We start from the raw sequence: 22,500 nt of genomic DNA on the forward strand, positions 1-22,500 counted from the left end.
GCAAACCTTTAAAATGGAGTTAAATGTTAGTGTTTGGCAATTATAGTAATTAATGGAAGGCCCTTGCAATTATTGTTTTTTACAATTACATTTTTTTTGGTAGTGTTCCTCCAATGAGCTGCAGGAAGGCATTGCAAGTGTGAGATGAGCAGAAACATGAAGTAAAACGACACTGAACTCTTCCCACAAATAACCGCAAAAAGACTTTCGGTTGAGTCGGAATTAGAAAATGTGTGGCTTCAAGACCACCTAAAATCACAGCTACCCCTGACGAGATTCGAGACACCAGGATCCTGTCGTGGCACACTCCAGGATCATCATTTGCATCCTTATTATTATTATTTGTATTTTCATTATTAGCATTATTTGAATCTCATTTAAAAAATATGACGCCACTCCTCTATACCTCCACTTGCTCTGGACTTGGTTTAAGGGGATGACTCTTGCCTCGATTTCTTTCTTTCATATTATTAGACGTAAAACAGGGACGATTGAGAATAGTGGCGGGGGGGGGGGGGGGGGGGAACAGGAACTGGGGTTGACGTTTTTTCGGCTGGTATTCAATCATGAAACATGGCGTATATACACAGTACTAGCTCATCCCCTATTGGTCGAAACAATGGACAGGGGAGCATGGAAGTGCCCGTGTGTCTGTCTGCTAGCCAATAGACGAAGGCTGGGACAGCCTCTGTAGGGCTCTGAATGAGAGAGGTGAAGGTGCATAGCATAGTAGTAGCCTTAGGATGAAGGTACTGTGTAAATAACCAGCATGATGGATGAGACAGAAGGACTACCAGCCTTGCTTTAAGGGGATCTATACAGTTACAGTAATATCTGAAATGAAAGCCTTAATGTGGTTAAATAAGTCATGAATTAATGCAAAGAGCAGTAAATGCAAAAAAAAAAGTATAATATATCATCTTCGTCTTTCCGCTCTATTTACAAAGAGTAGAATACATCGCTGGTTAGAGTGATTCTTCAAACTGGCTCCCTCCACGTCTTCTCTCTCTGCCTGCTTCAAATATTTATCACTGCATTGTTGTTTTTGAATATATATCGCTTCGTTAATGCCTTTCTGCCTCTGCCTCTCACGCGTTTGTTCAAGCCCTCCTTAAATTAAAAGCATAAGGTAGCATCCATCGCAGTGGATAAAACTCCCCCTTTTAATTAAATCTCACGGTCGCTCAAGTCACCGGACTCACTCTCCCCTCCATCACACTGGAGTCCATTCTCCTCTCTCTCTCTCTCTCTCTCTCTCTCTCTCTCTCTCTCTCTCTCTCTCTCTCTCTCTCTCTCTCTCTCTCTCTCTCTCTCTCTCTCTCTCTCTCTCTCTCTCTCTCTCTCTCTCTCTCTCTCTCTCTCTCTCTCTCTCTCTCTCCGTCTCTCTCTCTGCTTCTGGATCTTCCCATGGTATCCTCAGAATCCTATATGATCCTCAGCAGACAGGACCTCTGATGTTTCAGTGGATAAAATGCTACATTCACATTTCACAGGTTGGTGCAGTCGCTGTCAGCTGTCTGCGTGAGGGAAACGCCGTTCGTTCTCTCTTCTCTTTAGTCTCAGATCCAGTTGTTAAGGTAATAATTCCGGGAGGCTTAGTAAAATTATCTGCAAACAATCTCTTCCTCCATGCCCCCGTGATCGCCCTCAGGTGTAGAAAAAGCTGGATTTTAAATTCCAAAGCGAGTCTTGAGACATCTGATCCGGACAATCCAGTTGGTGAAGAACTGATGCATAGAACTGCAACTCCCACACGCTCCGTTCTGCATACGTTTCCCATCATGCAACACACAGCTGTCTGTCTGTCCATCCTGTTACTGTTAGTGTTCCTCTTCATATCAATCTGTAACGATCCTGCAGGCGAATTATTAGAGGTATTTATGTCTCGTGTGTGTGTGTGTGTGTGGGTTTGTGGATATGCATGTGTGGATGTCGTATTTGTGTGCATGTGGATATATGTGTGTGTGTGTGTGTGTGTGTGTGTGTGTGTGTGTGTGTGTGTGTGTGTGTGTGTGTGTGTGTGTGTGTGTATGTGTGTGTGTGTGTGTGTGTGTGTGTGTGTGTGTGTGTGTGTGTGTGTGTGTGTGTGTGTGTGTGTGTGTGTGTTTGTGTGTGTGTGTGTGTTTATGAACGTGTTTTGATAGGCATGTGTGGATGTTGTATCTGTGTGTGCTGACATATGTTTGTGTGTGTATGTGTGTGTGTGTGTGTGTGTGTGTGTGTGTGTGTGTGTGTGTGTGTGTGTGTGTGTGTGTGTGTGTGTGTGTGTGTGTGTGTGTGTGTGTGCGTGCATATGTATGCGCGTCTTAGCATGAGAACGTGCAGTGAATTTCTCTGCATGTGTGTATGTATGCGGGCGCATATTTCCTGCCACAGTTATACGCGTGTGGTGGAGTGTGTGTGCGCGGCGATGTGTGTGTGCGGCAGGTGTGTGTTGCTGTACGGGCTGTGGTGCGCGTATCCCTGGTGAGGGTGGCTCATCCGCAGGCCCACCACCGAACCCGGGGTCATGGGGGTCATGGGCGTGGCCGGGGTGACGGGGTGGGAGCCGGGGGTCACGGGCAGCGAGCCGGGGGTCAGGGAGGTCATGAGGGGCACGTCGTCGGGGGAGCGGCGCAGTGTGAGGGTGTAGTCGGGGGGGCAGGTGAGGCGCACGGTGTCCAGAGTGCTGTAGATGTCCTGCGTGTCCAGGCCGTCCAGCGCGTCCAGCGTGTCAAGCGTGTGGCGGTGGTGAGCATTGTTGTGCTCGTCGGCCATCGCTACATCACACTCCAACTGCTTCACCTGGATACCCACACACACACAGGGGGGTGGGTGGAGGAGGGGGAGGGGTGATGAAGAGAGCAAGAGAGGGCGGATGAAGGGTGAGTGGATGGATGGAGAGATAGGAGAGACAAAGGGATGTGTGTGGGGTTTAGAAGGAAGGAAGACATGGAGATGGAGAGGAGAGTGAGAGAGAGAGAGAGAGAGAGAGAGAGAGAGAGAGAGAGAGAGAGAGAGAGAGAGAGAGAGAGATGGTTGAGAGAGAGAGAGAGAGAGAGAGAGAGAGAGAGAGAGAGAGAGAGAGAGAGAGAGAGAGAGAGAGAGAGAGAGAGAGAGATGGTTGAGAGAGAGAGGGTTGAGAGAGAGAGAGGGTTGAGAGAGTGGTTTTGAGTGGTGAGAAAAACATAAGTGATCCAAAGAATTAACAATCACATAATTCAGATCAGACAAATGTGAACTCATGCCACACATATGTTGAATGTGTAAGGTTACAACGTCATGATACGGATGCTAATCATCACACAATCAGCTAACTCTTCACCCCTAGAGAAGAGAGGCTATGTCTCTGACCACGGGAGGAGGTGAAGGGTGGTTCAGACCACCCACACTCTACCAAGAGAGTTGCACCGAGCTGCACACACACCGCGGAGGGTCATGTTGAATCTGCTCACACACGCATAGTGTGTACAAACACATAGAGATGTTGACTGATGCAGACACACAGACACACACACACACACACACACACACACACACATACAAACGCACACAAATGCAGCTCTATCTCTCTCTCTCTCTCTCTCTTTCTCTCTCTCTCTCTCTCTCTCTCTCTCTCTCTCTCTCTCTCTCTCTCTCTCTCTCTCTCAACCACTCCCAACGCGACGCCGCCTCACCTGCAGCGACATCAGCCCCTCCCCCTGCAGGTGGGCGGCTACGTCGGCGGGCGTGACATCGCGGCGGGGTGGTGGCAGTGGGCGTGGCCGGCGGTGCTCCAGCCTCCGCTTGTCCTTCTTGTAGAGCAGCGCGGCGAAGGCCAGGATGTTGAGGAAGAGCAGCGAGGCGCCCACGGCGATGGTCACCGACAGCTCCGTGGAGTAGTCCTCCCCCTGCACCCGCGCCCCACCCGGCTCCCCCTCCCCCGGGCCCGGCCCTGCGTCTGGGGGCTGCGGGGTCTGGGCCCCCCCCGCCTGGGAGCCGGGGTGGCGGGTGCTGCCTGGGGGGGGCCAGCCCTTGGCCAGGCGCTTGGTGTAGGAGTAGGGCGTGTCGTCCTGCGGAGAGGGGCTGTGGGTGAACGAGGAGACGGACTGCAGCAGCTCGTTGACATGGTGCAGGTGGGGCACAAGCTGCAGCCAGAAGGAGATCTTTGTGGCGCGGTAGTGGTCCCGTACGCGGGGTTTCAGGCCGATGTGCAGGTAAAGCTGCTCCTTGGGCGTGTACTTGGACCAGGCCACCTCCTCGAAGCGGTTGGGCTTGGTGTGGATGAACTTGGTGTCCTGGGGGACGGGCTGGTTGGGGTCGCTGAAGGACACACACACGTTTAAATATAGATATTATTAAACACATCCTGTTCATTAGTTGGGGTCGCTGCAGGACACACATGTTTTAATATAGTCATTGTTAAATATATCCTTTTTGTTGGTTGGGGTGCACCTGTTTTCTGCGTTAAGTATAATAATAATGGATTGAATTTATGTAGCGGTTTTCTAGACACTCAAAGACGCTTTACAGTGGAGGGGGGATCTCACTAACCACCTCCAGTATGTAGCACCCACTTGGGTGATGCACGGCAGCCAATCTGCGCCAGAACGCTCACCACACACCGGCTTGAGGTGGAGAGTGAGGGAACTAATGAGTCAGCCAATTATACAGGAGGATGCTCAGGGGGCCAGATTGAATGAGCCTGGTTGGGCCAGGACACCGTGGAAATCCCTACTTCTTGCGATAAGTGCCCTGGGATCTTTTATGACCTCAGTGAGTCAGGACCTCGGTTTTACGTCTCCACCGAAAGATGGCGTCTTCCACAGCACTGTGCCCCCGTCACACTGATGTTAAGGCCAGAGGGAAGAGTGCCACCTATTGGCCACCACCCGACACCACTTACAGTACCTGGTATTCCCAGGCGGCCTCCCATCCAAGTACTAACCAGGCCCGACCATGTTTAGCTTCCGAGATCAGACGAGATCGGGCGTGTCCATGGTGGTAAGGCCATATGTTAATGTGTCAGGGAAACTGTCTGACTCATTCTGAAGATACGCTATGTTTAGAGTTCAGTCCAATGGACTGGATACAGCAAGCTGATGCTCTGACCCATGAGGAGCACCAGAGATACCAGAGATACCCAGAGATACCTGGATATACCCAGAGGCACTCAGAGATACCCAGAAATACCCAGAGATACACAGACATACCCAGAGATACCAAAGATACCCAGAGATACCTGGAGATACACAGAGATACGCAGAATAGCCGCAAATTCCAGAGTTACCTGGAGATAACCAGAGATACTAGAGATACCCAGAGATACCCAGAGATACAAAAGAGATACCCAGAATAGCCACAGATTCCAGAGTTACCTGGAGATAACCAGAGATACTAGAGATACCAAGAGATACCCGGAGATACCAGAGATACCAGAGATACCCAGAGATATCCAGAGATACCAAAGATACCAGAGATACCCAGAGATACCCAAGATACCCGGAGATACCCAGAGATACCCAGAGATATCAGAGATACCCATAGATACCCAGAGATACCAGAGATACCAGAGATACCCAGAGACACCCAGAGATACTCTGAGATACCCAGAGATACCCTGAGACACCCAGAGATACCAGAGATTGCGCTCAGTCTCTAGGGGCTGCGACATGGGGCAACTAAGAGGAGACGCCGGGCTGTCACTCATCTCTACCCCAGCAGCAGAGATACTGTGGTGGTGGAGGGATGAACACAGGCCCATCCTCCGTGGTCACTCATGTGCATGTGCATGTCATATTTCCATCACAGAGAGAGAGCGAGAGAGTGAGAGAGACTGAAAGAGAGAGAGAGAGAGAGAGAGAGAGAGAGAGAGAGAGAGAGAGAGAGAGGGGAGGAGAGAGAGAGAGGGAGAGAGAGAGAGAGAGAGAGAGAGAGAGAGAGAGAGAGAGAGAGAGAGAGAGAGAGAGAGAGAGAGAGAGAGAGGGAGAGAGAGAGAGAGAGAGAGAGAGAGAGAGCGAGAGAGAGAGCTGCAAGCTGCATCTGAAGTGGTGCCAACTAGATTTGGGTTTGTTGACATTGTTGGATTGTTTGTAACCCATTGGGTGCAGCGGCCCCGTGGAAGCATCGCTCCCTGGGAGGAGCTGCTGTGTAATTAAAATGCAGGCAGAGTATCTGTGGCAGCGCCGTCGTCAGGGGTAATCATGTCTGTGTTTCTCTGAGGCTCCATTGACTCGCCTGACATTGCCCAGATGAATGCGCTGACATTCATAAACGCATTGGTAATACTTTTTTACAGCCAGAATAGGGAGAGAGCGGAAGAGAGAGGGAGAGAGAGAGTGAGAGAGAGAGAGAGAGGGAGAGAGAGAGATAGAGAGAGAGACCAATGAGCCGCCCACCTGCAGGGGGAGGGGCTGATGTCCCTGCAGGTGAGGCGGCGTCGCGTTGGGAGTGGTTGAGAGAGAGAGAGAGAGAGAGAGAGAGAGAGAGAGAGAGAGAGAGAGAGAGAGAGAGAGAGAGAGAGAGAGAGAGAGAGAGAGAGACCAATGAGTTTGTGAGTGGGGGGGGTGTGTGTGAGCGAGGGGGAGGAGTGTGTGAGTGGGGGGGGAGTGTGTGAGTGGGGGGAAGGAGTGTGAGCGAGGGGGAGGAGTGTGTCAGCGAGGGGGAGGAGTGTGTGAGTGGAGGGAGGAGTGTGTGAGCGAGGGGGAAGAGTGTGTGGGCGAGGGGGAGGAGTGTGTGAGCGAGGGGGGGGAGGAGTGTGTGAGCGAGGTGGAGAAGTGTGTCGGCGAGGGGGAGGAGTGTGTGAGTGGGGGGGAGGAGTGTGTTCTTGGGGCAGAAGGTGGGGGGGGGATTTAGATCACACATCCTGCAGATGTCCTTGCGCCTCTGAAGGGGTCTCCGAGGTGGGTGCGTCTGTAGAGGTAATTAGTGGTGATTGCTCCCACTCGGTCCCGCTGAGAGACAGAGAGACGCTGGCCCTCCACTCAGATCCATCTATCATGTATGAGAGTCAGAGTGGAGCGACAAGCAGCCACCACGCAATACTGCAGGAATCAGGGCACTTCAAACAGAGCAAGGAGAGAAGAGGGGAGGAGAGAGAGGAGAGGAGAGGGGGGAGGAGAGGAGAGGAGATGGGGGGGGGGGAGAATAGAGAGGAGAGGAGAGGAAAGGAGAGGGGAGGAGGGGAGAGGAGAGGAGAGGAGAGTAGAGAGGACAGAAGAGGAAGAGGAGGGCAAAGGAGAGCGGAGTGGAGAGGGAAAAAGAGGAGAGGAGAGAGGAGAGGAGAGATGAGAGTAGGGCAAATGAGAGAGGATAGGAGGGGAGAGGAGAGTAGAGAGGAGAGGAGAGGAGAGATTAAAGAAGAGGAGCAGGGAGTACACTGATTAATTATATGTGTGGCTAGTCACTGTGGAACTGAAACTTGAATGCCAATTTTCTTTCTGAAATATAATTCCTCTTTTGCTTGAGTAGATTACTTTGACTTCTATTAAAACACAGTTCCTAGGATTTGAGCATTTGAACATAAGGCTGAGGACCATTTTCCAGAATGAGGTTGATGTTTTACTTCTTTAATGGCTGGTTTCAAGGGCTATTGTCTGGTTGAGAATACGCTCTGAGAATATGTTATAACCAGCGTGTTGTTGTTGCTGTTCTATGCCTGCCTTCAAAATGACCTTCTGATGTATCAATTCAGACACTGCCTTTTCAAAGCTTAATGCAAGACAGCATTTTGTTGAAGAACTTTTCAATTTTTAGGCTATTATACTGTGTATGGAACTATCAGGATGGAAAGCTTCTCTTAGGCAAATGTCTGACTCTACAGCAATTTGTTTATCTCTGCTCTGCCGTAATTTCTACCATTAAAGGCATTTAATACCATTCCTCTTCTCTCCGTCCCTCTGACTTTCACTCAACCTCTGCTGGACAACATCATAGCATGCCATCATAGATTTCCTTTATACGTCTTTTTAGACATTCTGTCTTTGGCAGCTTTTCCCTTAATCGTGGAAACCAACAGACTGCAAAGACTGCAAAAACTCAGTGGAAGGAAGTTTCCTTAGGCCGAAGATGAGTACTATGTTTAATTCCAAACTGAAAGGCTTCAGATATCATCAGCACATAGAGAGATATACATATAGATATTATACCAACCCTGCCCACACAACCCAGGGAATGTGTTCGGCGGTGATGGGTGCACTTAGGGAGGTAGGTCAGAGCCACAGCCCGCGGCATGCTCTCTCATAAAGCACGTTCATTGTCACCGTCCCCGCCGAGCCTGCTGCTTCTCGCTGCCAAAGATGACCCCTTAATGACATCATGGATCGCTATCTTGGCCTTGTTGTGTTTTCGTTGAGAGAGGTCTGTTTCTTGAAAATATAGACTAAACTTCACCCAACACATTAGATGGATAAGCAAGATAAAGTATTCCTACCGGAAACAGGCCAACACACGCAGTCATGCTGGTTTCTCACTCAGGGTTTTGGTGTTGTGGATATCTGTGTTTCATGTCTTTGGTGGTCAGGGAGCAGTTTGAGTGGTATTCTGTAGCGTGTGTGGACTCTCCCGGCAGTATAATCCTGTTCAATGTGTTTCAGACATGTTACCATGTCTGTTTTGATACGAATGTTTTGAAGTTAATTTAATTATAAAATGAAGAGGTAAAAAACCATACTTTTGAAACATGCTCGAAAAATTAGCTCTGCTTCTCCAGATGCCAGACAGAAGGCCGGAAATACCCTCAGTGAAACCCTTTACATTAACATTAACATTTAGGGCATTTAGCAGACGCTCCAAAGCGACTTACAATAAGTACATTTGTCAGAAGAAAGAGAAACAACAATACATGTTGGCACAGTCAGGATTTTCATAGAACCAAGTGCCAAGCACTAACAATTGCTAGGTTAACCCATTTAGACAAACACACACATATACACACAAACACATAAACACACACCCACACACAGATTTCTAGGAGAAGATGCTACACAACTAAGTACTGTAACTAAGTACGACATACAATTAGTGCGTATATTATTAGACTGAGACTTGTGTTAATCTCTTATGTTCTCCTGTTTCCTCTGACACCATGCACAGAGGAGTTCTTGGATGTCGATATCAGTGAGATCATTCAGATAAAGTCATTGGTGTTAAAGCTGAGCAGCTCACCCGGTCTTGGCGAAGTTGGTCCAGTAGGTCATGACCACTGCACTCAGCATCACGTCATTCTTCGAGAAGTTGCAGTTGAACAGATCAGTGGGTCCCACCATGGGCACACCAAACACATACGGCACCTGCACACACACACGCACAAACACACACACACACACCGACACACATGCGGACAAATACACAGACGCACACACACACGCACACCGCAAACACACAAACACTCACAGGCACGCACAAGCACACACACACACACACACACACACACACACACACACACACACACACACACACACACACACACTCACACACACATAAACAGATACAAACAAACAGATACACACAAAGAAGCAGATACACACAAAAAATGCAATATTAAGCACACACATATGCACACACAGCCACACACACACAAACAGAAACATATACTTCCATCAGAGTGTGCACAAGAAGGATTTCCATAAACACTTCAAATCTGGGCTCCACTTGGCCGATGCCGACTTGACTTAGTAATCGTAATCCAATTGATTCAGGGCTTGTGAATTAAATTAAATCAAGCGCTGCTGTCCTGACGGTTATTTCCTATCTGCCAGAGGTATTGGACTCTGTTCTGGCCTGGCTGCACCTCAGAGGCCCTATTTCACCAGCGCCTCCTCCAGGCACCCCCACCCTGCACCCTGCACATACATCACCCTGCAGCCAGCAGCCCCCACACACATCACTGTGTCACGCCTTAGTGAGCCACATCACCATGCTAATGGCTCTCTGTCTCTCTCTGTTTCTCTCTGTCTCTCTCTCTCTCTCTCTCTCTCTCTCTCTCTCTCTCTCTCTCTCTCTCTCTCTCTCTCTCTCTCTCTCTCTCTCTCTCTCTCTCTCTCTCTCTCACATTCCCTCCCTCCCTCCTCTCACCTCGTCGCCGTGGGCGGAGTCAGCCCAGGGGGGCGTGGCCTCGCTCTGGCAGTGGTGGTAGAAGGAGTAGAAGTAAGTGGGCGAGCCATACTGGGCGTGGAGGTCGGCGGTGGCCACGGCCGGCGCCACCCACTGGTGGTCCGTGAACAGCGCCACTAGGGTCTTGCGCCGGGTCTCGGCGTTGTCCCGGTCCGCCCAGTCTGTGTACATGAACCTGGAGCAGGGGTCAGTCATTATTCACGAACCCCAAGGCCAGGACTAACTGTAACTCATTACTCACTAACCCCAAGGCCATGACTAACTCATTACTAACTAACCCAAGGTCATGATCAGTCATGGATCATCTGAATGTCATCTGATTGTCAGCCAACCTGTATGTGTTTATTAATCAACCAATCCACAAATAAATCAATAATCTATTGATCTAAAAAATAAGAACTCCTTCATTCCAAATGCTGTTCCTGTTTTAAACCAGAAATATACGGTATCCTGCACTAATCACACCTTACCCAGGTATTATGTTAGTGGATTTAAATTTAAATTTAATGTATGCTAAACTTTTTTATGACTTAGTCCTAAGACAGAGTTACAGCGGAAATCTAATTATTTGACATTATTTTGCCCAAACAAAACCAATGTGCATATTTCTTTGGTTTTAATTACAGTGTCTGCAGAAACAATCCTACTCCCACAGAGCCATGCTATTACAGAGAATAGGACACGATCAGAAGGTTTAGAAGAAAGACTCGACTGCTGTGTACTGGTGAACCTCCCTAACACCAGGCTCTGTTCTCCGCTGTGTCCTGGTGAACCTCACTAACACCAGGCCCTGTTCTTGACCCCTATGTCCTGGTGAACCTCACTAACACCAGACCCTGTTCTTGACCCCTGTGTCCTTGTGAACCTCACTAACACCAGGCTCTGTTCTCCGCTGTGTCCTGGTGAACCTCTCTAAAACCAGGCTCTGTTCTCTGCTGTGTACTGGTGAACCACACTAACACCAGCCCCTGTTTTGGACCGCTGTGTCCTGGTGAACTAACACCAGGGGCTGTTCTAGACCACTGTGTCCTGGTGATTCTCTATAACACCAGGCTCTGTTCTGGACAGCGTTGTCCTGGTGAACTAACATCAGGCTCTGTTCTGGACCGTGGTGTCCTGGTGAACCTCACTAATACCAGGTGCAGTTCGGGGCCGTGGAACCAACAGCATGCACTGTTCGGGGCCGTGGTGTCCTGGTGAACTAACACCAGGCTCTGTCTTCCACTGTTTACTGCTGCTGTGTTTACACTTAGTGAAATAAACTACATAGTGGGGATAAGAACAAAGAAATGGATCAACGTCCTGGCAAGTTACGCTTGAGGGAAGCCTTTCAAATGATATCGTGGCACAGAATGTGTTTCCAGGCAAGCAGCGTGTGGTATGGAGGTCGGGCTCCATCAGTAGCCGCGTTTACATGGACACATCTGTTCCGCATAGATTTCTATGTGGAACAGAAAATGATCATGTATACGCCTCATTCGGAATACAATTATCTGTTCGGCATAGATTCTATGCCGAATAGAAGAGGTGGTGTAGTCCGTTTTAATCGCCATGTATACACTTATTCCGAATAGATTGGGGTTTAACTTAGAGCAGCCGCAGTAGTTCGCAATTGGTCCACTGAGCTCCGTCTGTACTTTTAAGCACACCGAACTTCACCGCTGTCAAGGAAAGTGGATTTATTGCCTGATTCACGTCTTTGTTATCACTCCGTAAAAGTAGTCCGGTAAGCGTGTCCGGTTGCTAAGCGACGGGACATGGGTGTTTATTAATGACGTGTTTGCGTATCGTAGTGTCCGCGTGCGTCCGAGATAACTGTAAATGAGTAGGCCGATAGTGATAAGACATCCATTATGTCGCCGCCGGTCCAGAGTTGTGTCAGGTGTGCGCGAGAGACATAACGGACACTTTTGTTACTGCCATGTATACAGTACATTCGGAACACATTTTAGGAACAGATCTATTCCGCATAGAAATCTATGCGGATCAGATGTGCCATGTAAACGCGGCTAGTGTCACAGAGAGGCTCCCGAGTTATAGTGTGTTCATAGCTCTAACGTTTCCCACGTGTTGGGGCACGGGTTTCAGTTCCACTGTCGACAGACAATAGCGTTCTCTAAATCTAAATCCATGGCACCAAAGTATGCAGAAAATAGAAGAAAAAAACTCAAAATGAACAGATTTAAAGATTTTAAATGCATTTTCAAATCTTATGGCAGAGTGACCAACACTACCGCCATGCCAGCAAGCCCGTCCCAGTGCTGCACTGGTCCCCCAGTGCCTCACTGGTCTCCCAGAGCCTCACTGGTCTCCCAGAGCCTCACTGGTCTCCCAGTCCCGCCATGGTCTCCAAGAGCCTCACTGGTCTCCCAGAGCTGCCCTGGTCTCCCAGTGACTCACTGGTCTCCCAGAGACTCACTGGTCTCCCAGTGCCGTCCTGGTCTCCCAGTGCCGTCCTGGTCTCCCAGTGCCGCCCTGGTCTCCAAGAGCCGCAAGTGTGTACCAGTGCCCTACTGGTATCCCAGTGCCCTACTGGGCTCCCAGTGGGGTCCCGCTCCCCACCTACCGTATGCTCTCCCTCAGCGTGTCGCGGCCCTCGGGGTAGCCGTACAGACTGTCCACGAAGTCGGACACGGCAAAGTCAAAGTCCTCTGCGGTGACGCCGTCCTCCGAGTCCACAATGCCCTCCACGAACTTGACGCCCTCGCCCTGGTTGACGCCCAGCATGACGTCGTAGTTCAGGAACTCTCCCTGCTCCATGAGGATCTGAGGGTCATCCGGGATCACGTCCCCGTCGATGACGGGCGCGAAGGCAGTGTGGTACTTGGCGGGCGTGACGGTCTGCTCCACCAGCTCGCGGTAGCTGCGGCCCTGGAGGCAGGCCACCAGCTGGGTGCTGTCGTGGATCCCGCAGCCCACCCGCTCCCCCAGCTGCTGGGCGTACTTGCTGGGCTGGTAGTTGACCGCCCAGCTGGCCAGAGCACTGCCACTCTGGATGATGGCTCGGTGGAACAGGTCTGTGGGGGAGTGCAGGCGCACACACACACATAAACACGCACACACATGTACACACAGAGACACAGACAAACACACAAACATACATACACACAGACAACCACACAAACAAACAAACATACACACATACAGTATACACACACACAAACACACAGACCAACACTTACATACACACATATACACACACACAAATACACACAAACACACACACATACACAGACAAACACATAAACATATATACACACATACACACAAACACACACATACACGCACACATACACACACACACACACACATATACACACACACAGACAATCAGATAAACATATCGATAAACACACACACACACAGACTCACAGACACACAGACATACCCACACACACACACACACACACACACACACACACACACACACACACACACACATACACACCATACAAACACACACACACACACACACATAAACACATGAGCACATAAGCACAGATAGACACACATGAATAAACACATGAATGCACATATAAATACAGTCTCATGAATGCTGGGACACACTCATCCTCTCACGCATGCCAGGCGTTTCATTCTTGGATGCACATGTCGACATGCATGAATATGTATATATATATGTATATATACACACGTACACACCATTATCATAACACACACACAGCCGTTCATACCCTAAGCCCATAAATGGAAGCACACACACAAAACATGTTCAGACTGCGCACAACATGACACAACATAACGCATGAATGCATTATGTGTATGGTTTGTTCACTCCTCACTTTTATTTAACTGTTTTCCTTTGCTTTTGTGGGCAGGCTATTAATTTCCCCACTTCAAAATAAACAATACAGCAACATGAAAAAATGTATTAATTAACAACTATTCCAATGCAGTACATATATTATTATACCATGTAACATAATACAATGCCTCATATATCGGATGCACTATATTAGGCCTTATATTGTATTACATGGTATAATGCAGTACTCTAGTGACTGTTTTACATTGCATTATATTCTACATTGCTTTTCCTGGTTGTTCCTCATTGCGCTGAACTGTAATTGCATTGTGGTGCGGTGCCTTGTGATTGGACGAGGGGTAATGGAGGCTGGGTCACACCTGCAGCTGATGTGTGGGTGCACACTAAACCCGGGGGTCGGGACTAGCTTGGGGCTACATTGTACTGTAAGGTGTTGGGTGGGTAGTGTTACCCTCAGAGTTCACTACTACACTGTACTGTAAACTGTTGTTTGTGTAAAGTACCATACTACACTGTACTGAAAGGTGTTGTGTGTTTAGTGTTACCCTCAGAGTACAGTAGCACAATGTACTGTAAGGTGTCGTGTGTTTAGTGTTACCCTCAGAGTACAGTAGCACACTGTACTGTAAGGCGTTGTGTGTGTAGTGTTACCCTCAGAGTAGTGGGACAGGGTGAGAAGGCTGACGCAAGAGGCCCCGGCCCCGGAGCCGAACACGGTGACCCGGTCAGGGTCTCCACCGAAGGCGGCGATGTTCTCCTTGACCCAGCGCAGGGCCTGGATCTGGTCCAGCAAGCCGTAGTTCCCCTTGGCCGCCTGGTCCCCGGTGCTCAGGAACCCTGGAGACACAACCCGCCCGGGGGACTCAGTCAGTGGGAGAGCAGGCAAGCTTGAAGCACGACAAGCTTGTCACTTCAGGAACGTCATTGCGCACAAATACACACGCAGACATACACACATTCACACATACACACATACACACATACACAAAAACAGACACATAATCAGACACAGACAAACACATAAACACATATACAAACACACACACACACACACATACACACACACAGACAAACACACAAACACATATACACACACATACATACACAGACAAACACGTAAGCACTCACACACACACATACCCATACACAAACACACACAAACACACACAGCCAAATGTTTCTGGGGAGGAACAATGGAAGGATGAGCTAGCTTCCTTAGCCTTGGGTTGAACCACGATACGTTTCAGCCCAGAGCTGTGGTCTGCATGTGATACATGATCACGGACATGCACACAAACAGACATAAATACAGACATGTTCATGCACATACATGCACACGTCCACAACATGAGCCATGCATGGAGAATATGCACGCACACAAACTCAGACAAACTGAAAAACTCTCTCCTTCTCTCCTTCACACGAGAACACACACACACACACAGACACACACACACACACACACACACACACACACACACACACACACACACACACACACACACACACACACACACACACACACACACAAACAGGAGAAGGCATCCATTATTCCCTTTGCTGCTTGAGTTGTTATGAAAGCACAAAGGCTTATAACAGAGCCTCCTCCCTCTATATCTCATTACTGCAGAAGCGTTCCTCTCCAGCTCAGACTTCTGCACGTATAATGAGCCAGAAAGACGTCTTTGAGAAAATAATACATTCCATCAATTGTTTTCCATTTTCCGATTTTTTTTCTTTCTTATGCAAATAAGGCATATCATTGTCAAATTAGATGATAATGAGAATTTCCGTGTGTGTGTGTGTGTGTGTGTGTGTGTGTGTGTGTGTGTGTGTGTGTGTGTGTGTGTGTGTGTGTGTGTGTGTGTGTGTGTGTGTGTGTGTGTGTGTGTGTGTGTGTGTGTGTGCATGTCTGTGTGTCGCAAAAGTTTTGTGGAATAGTAGCTTTTCAAACAGTTGGATTAGCAACTTGTTCAGCTGTCCGTCATGCATCTGGGCTCACCTCAAGCTACACGTTACGCGCAACACGCTACGCACTACGTGCAACACGCTACGCGCTCAGGGAGGAGGATGAAGATGAAGGGTAAAGACGCTGCTGCCTTGGAAATGGAGATGAAGACGGTGGTGATGAAGTGGAGGGGACAAACACAATGGTGCTGCTGACATAGAGAGACAAAGAGAGGGCGATGTTGGTTGAAACTTTTACTTTTCTTTGGTTTAGGCTACAAAAATGTTTCAGACTTATTCAAACATTTTGTGCTTTGTCAATGTAAACGTAAGTTCTCCATGCTAATACGACCCTTTGAATTGAATAGAGAAAGAGAGAGAGAGAGAGAGAGAGAGAGAGAGAGAGAGAGAGAGAGAGAGAGAGAGAGAGAGAGAGAGAGAGAGAGAGCGAGACAGAGAGACAGAGAGACAGAGAGACAGAGAGACAGAGACAGAGAAAAGGAGAGAGAGTGTCTGTGTGTGTCTGTCTGTCTATGTGTGTGTGTGTGTGTGTGTGTGTGTGTGTGTGTGTGTGTGTGTGTGTGTGTGTGTGTGTGTGTGTGTGTGTGTGTGTGTGTGTGTGTGTGTGTGTGTGTGTGTGACAGACAGACAGACAGACAGACAGACAGACAGACAGACAGACAGACAGACAGACAGACAGACAGACATAGTGAGAGAAAGGTAAAGGGAGATGAAGAGCAAGAAGATGAGAGGAGTCTGAGTGAGTTGGCTGTTGGATGGGTTCACTAAGCACAGTGAAGGGAAAACCCTCAAATAGACACCAGCCACAGTGGGAGCTGAAGAGGATTTCAATATCACCTGTGGGAGACGGGGACCGCCTTCTCAGAGCCTCAGCAAACAAGACAAACCTCTGAGGGGACACATCCCTCAATTTAGCTTCCTATCAAGTCCCCTCCTCCTGCCTGTATATAGCTCCATCCCAGCCAAGACAGAACGCAGTGAGGGTAAGCCCATGTCACGTCCTCGTAGTGGAAGAGTCACAGTTCTGCTCTGATGACTTCCCTGCCTAAAGAAAAAACATGTTTGAATAACCACATGCATGCACCGAAGGCTGCGATTCAACCAGCTGTTTATGTGTCTAACAAGACAGCCAAAGAATGGCGGAAAAATGCCGATGTGAGATATTTTATGCATTCAGGCCCTAAGCCTTTCTCTCCACCATCTAGCATCGGTGTGTGTATGTGTGTGTGTGTGTGTGTGTATGTATGTGTGTGTGAGTGTAAGTGTATGCGTGAGTGAGTGTGTGCGTGCGTGCGCCTGCCTGCCTGCCTGCCTGCCTGCCTTTCTGCCTGCCTGCCTGGCTGTGTGCGTGCGTGCGTGCGTGCGTGCGTGTGTGCGTGTGTGTGTGTGTCTGTGTGTGCGTGTGAGTGTGTGTTTGTGTGTCTGAGGTTTTGGGGGTGGGGGAGAAGTATGTGAGCCTTTCCTCTTTTAGACAGCGATGAGGAAGATGTGATTGGGCGAGGTGACGGGATGCGCTTGGAGCCCAGCAGACAGGGAGGAGGGAGGCGCGGGGGGCCCGGGGGGCAGCGTCCCCACCAGGGATGGCGGTGCTAACCATGTAATCACTCCCAGGACAAAGAGCTCCTCGGGGGGGCGGCGCGTCCCACTACGGCTCCACACAGCATCGCTCATTCAGGGGTGAAATAATCCAGATGGTGGGGAGAAATGTGAGTGTGAAGTCACATAAGAGTTGAGTTTAAAGACAAAAACAACTTAATGCTAGCTGTTCGAGCTAGCTTTGATAAAGAAAGCGTTTGATAGAACGGCTCTTATGGCGCTCTCCAGAAATAACTATGAGAGCGGAGGTGGAAATTAAAACGACAAAGAGACAGAAATGAGGTGTACATTTAAAGAGACAGACACTTAATATAGAGACCAAAGCAGAGCGTGTGTGTGTGTGTGTGTATTTGTGTACGTGTGTGTGTGTGTTTGTGTGTGTGTGTGTGTGTGTGTGTGTACGTGTGTGTGTGTGTGTGTGTGTGTGTGTGTGTGTGTGTGTGTGTGTGTGTGTGTGTGTGTGTGTGTGTGTGTGTGTGTGTGTGTGTGTGTTTCTTTCAACATACCTATCGACCGAGTGATTGACCACTGTCAAACAGCAATAGTGCCCCCCCACCCCACTCCAGTCATCCGTCTTCCTAATGTATTTTTTTTCCAGTGGTTTATTTTCAGTCTTAAAGCACTGAAACGCTCTCCCACTGCACCAGTGACGGCAGCACTGCAGAGGACAGATCTCAGGTCAGCGCCGACCTTTTCCACCGCTTAGCCAAAGAAGCCTCTAAATATACACAGGAATGGCGGTGCCAACTCCCGCCAAAGTCTCTGAGAGAGACCGCCAACCGCCGGTGCAGTGAGCACAAGAACCGCCAACACTACATCAACCATCACATCTTCACGGGCGCGTGACCCTGTTTCAAACGCCCGCAACGCCACTGGCTGAGAGGCCACAGCCAGAGCTAATGAGGTCATCCTTGCTAACACACACAGCACTGAGATGAGAGCAGCCATGCTAACACACATAGTATTGAGATGAGAGCAGCCATGCTAACACACACAGTACTGAGATGAGAGCAGCCATGGTATCACACACAGCACTGAGGCTCTCCGCACCATGTGAGCGGGCAGAGGCTGAGGGCCACACAGCAGGGGGTTGGATGGGTGTACCGTCAACAGATACAACACAGCAGGCCACGCCTGTCTTTATGCAGTGTCTCTGTGAACCTAGAGTCTGCCGCTCTAGGTTTCAATTCACACCTGAGACCGCCCCGGGCTCATTCCTGACCAATCAGGGAATCTCTTCCCTGATTGGTTTTGGGAATCCATCTTGCTTGTCAATCACAGGTGCGTGAATGTAACCCCTCTCAATTGTGGAGAAAGGCGAGAAAGGCGGGAAAGGAGGGAGCAGAAAGGGAGGGAGGGGAGAGAGAGAGGGAGGGGAGAGTGAGGGAGGGAGGGAGGGAGCAGAGGAAGGGAGGGAGGGAGCAGAGAGGGAGGGAGAAGAGAGGGAGGGAGTTGGGAGGGAGCAGAGAGGGAGCGAGGAGGGAGGGAGCAGGGAGGGAGGGAGGGAGCAGAGAGGGAGGGAGGGAGGGAGCAGAGGAAGGGAGGGAGGGAGCAGAGAGGGAGGGAGAAGAGAGGGAGGGAGGAGGGAGGGATCAGGGAGGGAGGGAGGGAGCAGAGAGGGAGGGAGGGAGGGAGCAGAGAGGGAGGGAGCAGAGATGGAGGAGAGAGGGGAAGATTCTTTGTTGTTTGCTTTCAGAACCTCTCTTCCACTATTTCCCTCCCTCTAACTTCACAGCTCTCAGATCGTACCTACAACACAACCCGGACATGAGTGGCGGTTCGTACCGAGCACGCCGAGGCGGTAGTTGAGGGTGATGACGATGACGTTGCCGTAGCTGGCCAGCACGCTGCCGTCCATCATGTTCCCTGTGCCCTCGGTGTAGGAGCCGCCGTGGACGTACACCATCACCGGCCGCTGGCCCCCCTCCTCGTGGATGTCTGGGGAGAGAGAAAGACAGAGAAAGTTATTTGGAGGGCGAGAGATAGAGAGAGAGAGAGAGAGAGAGAGAGAGAGAGAGAGAGAGAGAGAGAGAGAGAGAGAGAGAGAGAGAGAGAGAGAGAGGTAAAGAGACAGGCAGAGAATGAGATCCATCATTAAAATAAATCCGCTCCGTGCCATATGGCTCAGCAATGTGTCTCAGCCAAGGATCAAGGCAACACAACATCACCCAGTGAGCTGTTCCAGCAGGTATTCTGAACACATTACCTCCTGTTGGGATTTGATCGTGTGTATGTGTGTGTGTGTGTGTGTGTGTGTGTGTGTGTGTGTGTGTGTGTGTGTGTGTGTGTGTGTGTGTGTGTGTGTGTGTGTGTGTGTGTGTGTGTGTGTGTGGATGGTCCCACTTGTACCTACACACCATACTGAATGCCTTTCTCTACACATATTTGCTCCTATAAGGCAGTATCTGCCTGTCTTCCTGCCTGTTTGTCTGATTGTCTGCCTGTCAGTCCGATTGTCTGTCCGTCCTTCTGTCTGTCTATCTTTCCATCTAGTCTGTCTGTCTACCTGCTTGTCGGTCCATTGCTCTGTGTGTCTGTCTGTCTATCTGTCCATCTATTCTGTTTGTCTGTCCATTGGTCTGTGTGTCTGTCTGCCTGTCTATCAGTCCATGTAGTCTGTCTGTCTGCCTAATTGTCTGCCCATTGGTCTGTTTGTCTGTCTGTGTGTCTGTCTGTGTGTCTCCATGTATCCATGTACTTCAGCAGGATGGGTCTCCTTCATGTTGAGCAGGGAACAGATCTCCTCGGTATGTGCACATCGCCATAGGAACGCTCTCTCTCTCCCTAACTCATCTCCCCCGACACAACATGCTGCTGCCCTCTCCATGGCTGCTCTCTCCATGGCTGCTCTCTCCGTGGCTGCTCTCTCCGTGGCTGCTCTCTCCATGGTCCCTTTGTTGTTGGGTCGTCGGGGCTGCTGCAGAGCTACATACACTCCTGCCTGGTCCAGGCCACTTATGGGGCTTTCACACCAAAAAGAACCAAGAGCCAGTTCCAGGCTGGTGCTAGGGCCAGTTCCAAACAGGTTCCAGCCTTATCCCAGTTAAGAACCAGTTGGTTTCACACCGGCCAGAGCCAGCCATGGAGCCGGTGTGAGCAACGTCATGACGTCACTGCAAACGTCTCCGCTTTCCCAGCAACCCTCCCGCCCTGCCGGAACTGTACAATAAGAAGAAGAACCCTCGCGCCAGTTTCAAACACAACAACAACAATTTCGTCTTCGATTCAATCCGCGTATGGTTCGTTCTTTGAATATTCCGTTTTAAAACAAAATCAGAAAAAACTAAAGAGGACTCTGTTTTAAATCGGAATATTCAAAGAACGAACCATACACGGATTCACGTCCATTGTTTACTTCTGTGTTTTAAAAATGCCGGTCTTCGTTGGTCTTCCTGTTTATGAAGGTACAGATAACCCCGCCCCCTGCCCCCGGCGTAAAAGCAGTTCTAGTTCTAGCCCAGCTCAAAAGTTGGGCTGGAGTTGAACCGGTTTTGAGAGGCCGGAGCCAGTTCTTTGGCGGTGTGAAACCAAAGCACTGGCCCTAGCTCCGAACTGGCCCGGAACCGGCTCTGATTTTGCGGCGGTGTGAAAGGCCCATTAGAGGGGTTCTGCCTGGTCCGGACCCCTCAGAGGGGTTCTCCCTGGTCCAGACTCTTCAGAGGGGTTCTGCTTGGTCCAAACCCTTCAGAGAGGTTCTGCCTGGTCCGGACCCCTCAGAGGGGTTCTGCCTGGTCAAGACCCTTCAGAGGGGTTCTGCCTAGTCAAGACCCCTAGGAGGGGTTCTGCCTGGTCCAGACCCTTCAGAGGGGTTAGCCTGGTCCAAACCTCAGCGGAGTTCTGCTGCACTTCTCCAGACCCAACACTACCCCTTCTGCAGCGCTAGGATGCGAGTACGACTCCTGGTGAACAGCTACGCATCTCGTCGGTAGGAGGCGGAGCTATGATTCACACACTGATGAATGAGGAGGACCCGCAACCACGAGCGAGCAGACACATACACACACACAGATACACACACACAGACAGAGACACACCTACACACACACACACACACACACACACACACACACACACACACACACACACACACACACACACACACACGCATGCACACACACATACATACACACACACACAAACACATACACACACACACATACACACACACATAAACACACACACACAGAGGAGCCGTCATGGCCGCTGCTCACCCTCCTCGGTGGGCACGTAGATGTTGAGGTAGAGGCAGTCCTCGCTCTGGTGTGTGAGGTAGGTGGCGGCGATGTCCAGGTTGGCGGTGAGCCAGGAGGGCATCATGTCCCCCAGCATGCTCCTCTCGTCCAGCGATTGCGGGCACACCGGCGCAAACTGCGTCACATTGCGGATGCCCGGCCAGGGCAGGGGGGGCTCAGGCGCCTGGAAGCGGCGGTCCCCGGTGGGGGCGCGGGCGTAGGGGACCCCCAGGTACTGGATGACGGGCCCGAGAAGGTCGGACGGCAGCGCCGTCAGGAGGCCCCGGATGCGGCCCTGCGCCGTGGAGACCACCGGGACCGACTGCTGAGCGGAGACCGCCGGCAGGGGGGAGGGGGGGAGGAGGAGCAGGAGGAGCAGGGAGAGGGGGAGGGAGGAGGAGGAGAGGGGGGTCTGGGCCAGAGGGCGCAGAGTCCGACGGGGGAGGGAGAGAGGAGGGAGGGGAGGAGGGGGAGTTCTCCTGGTGATGGACAGAGACATGGTCTGCTGGGGGCAGTCGGAGGTAAGGAGGGAGCAAGATGGACAACCAATCAGGGAGCTGAAGAGGAGCTGAGTGGTGGGATGGGGAAGGGGGGGCGGTGAGGTGTGGGGGGGCCTTTACCGTTCAGAGGTGTTTGGCAGCCACACTCAGTTGCTGATGCTGTTCTACTTGATCCATATCACACACCACGGCCTCTGTATGTGTGTGTGTGTGTGTGTGTGTGTGTGTGTGTGTGTGTGTGTGTGTGTGTGTGTGTGTGTGTGTGTGTGTGTGTGTGTGTGTGTGTGTGTGTGTGTGTGTGTGTGTGTATCGTGAGAAACTTGGAGAGTGTAGCTGAGTTGGGCTT

General features: G+C 50.4%; 1 protein-coding gene and 1 non-coding gene across 2 annotated transcripts in view; both read right to left on the bottom strand.

Moving 5' to 3' along the window:
• Window positions 1-2,216: 2,216 nt before the first annotated feature.
• The window catches only part of LOC115533561 (neuroligin-4, X-linked), a 20,464-nt gene continuing 180 nt past the window's right edge, over window positions 2,217-22,500 (bottom strand). Inside the window, exons 1-8 of the mRNA XM_030344108.1 lie at window positions 21,634-22,500; window positions 19,208-19,360; window positions 14,510-14,695; window positions 12,638-13,088; window positions 10,033-10,246; window positions 9,124-9,248; window positions 3,657-4,281; window positions 2,217-2,784 (exon numbers count right to left, since the gene is read on the bottom strand). The exon at window positions 21,634-22,500 is cut by the window's right edge and continues 180 nt beyond it. Of these exons, the coding sequence (XP_030199968.1) occupies window positions 2,377-2,784; window positions 3,657-4,281; window positions 9,124-9,248; window positions 10,033-10,246; window positions 12,638-13,088; window positions 14,510-14,695; window positions 19,208-19,360; window positions 21,634-22,153 (2,682 nt within the window). The 5' untranslated portion in view covers window positions 22,154-22,500 and the 3' untranslated portion in view covers window positions 2,217-2,376. The remainder of the gene's footprint in view (window positions 2,785-3,656; window positions 4,282-9,123; window positions 9,249-10,032; window positions 10,247-12,637; window positions 13,089-14,509; window positions 14,696-19,207; window positions 19,361-21,633) is intronic.
• On the bottom strand, window positions 4,858-4,976 carry LOC115533738 (5S ribosomal RNA). Its single transcript, XR_003974236.1, has one exon. It is a non-coding gene; the product is annotated as a 5S ribosomal RNA (ribosomal RNA).

The sequence above is a fragment of the Gadus morhua genome, chromosome 20 (genome assembly GCF_902167405.1).
Source record: "Gadus morhua chromosome 20, gadMor3.0, whole genome shotgun sequence".
NCBI lineage: Eukaryota > Metazoa > Chordata > Actinopteri > Gadiformes > Gadidae > Gadus > Gadus morhua.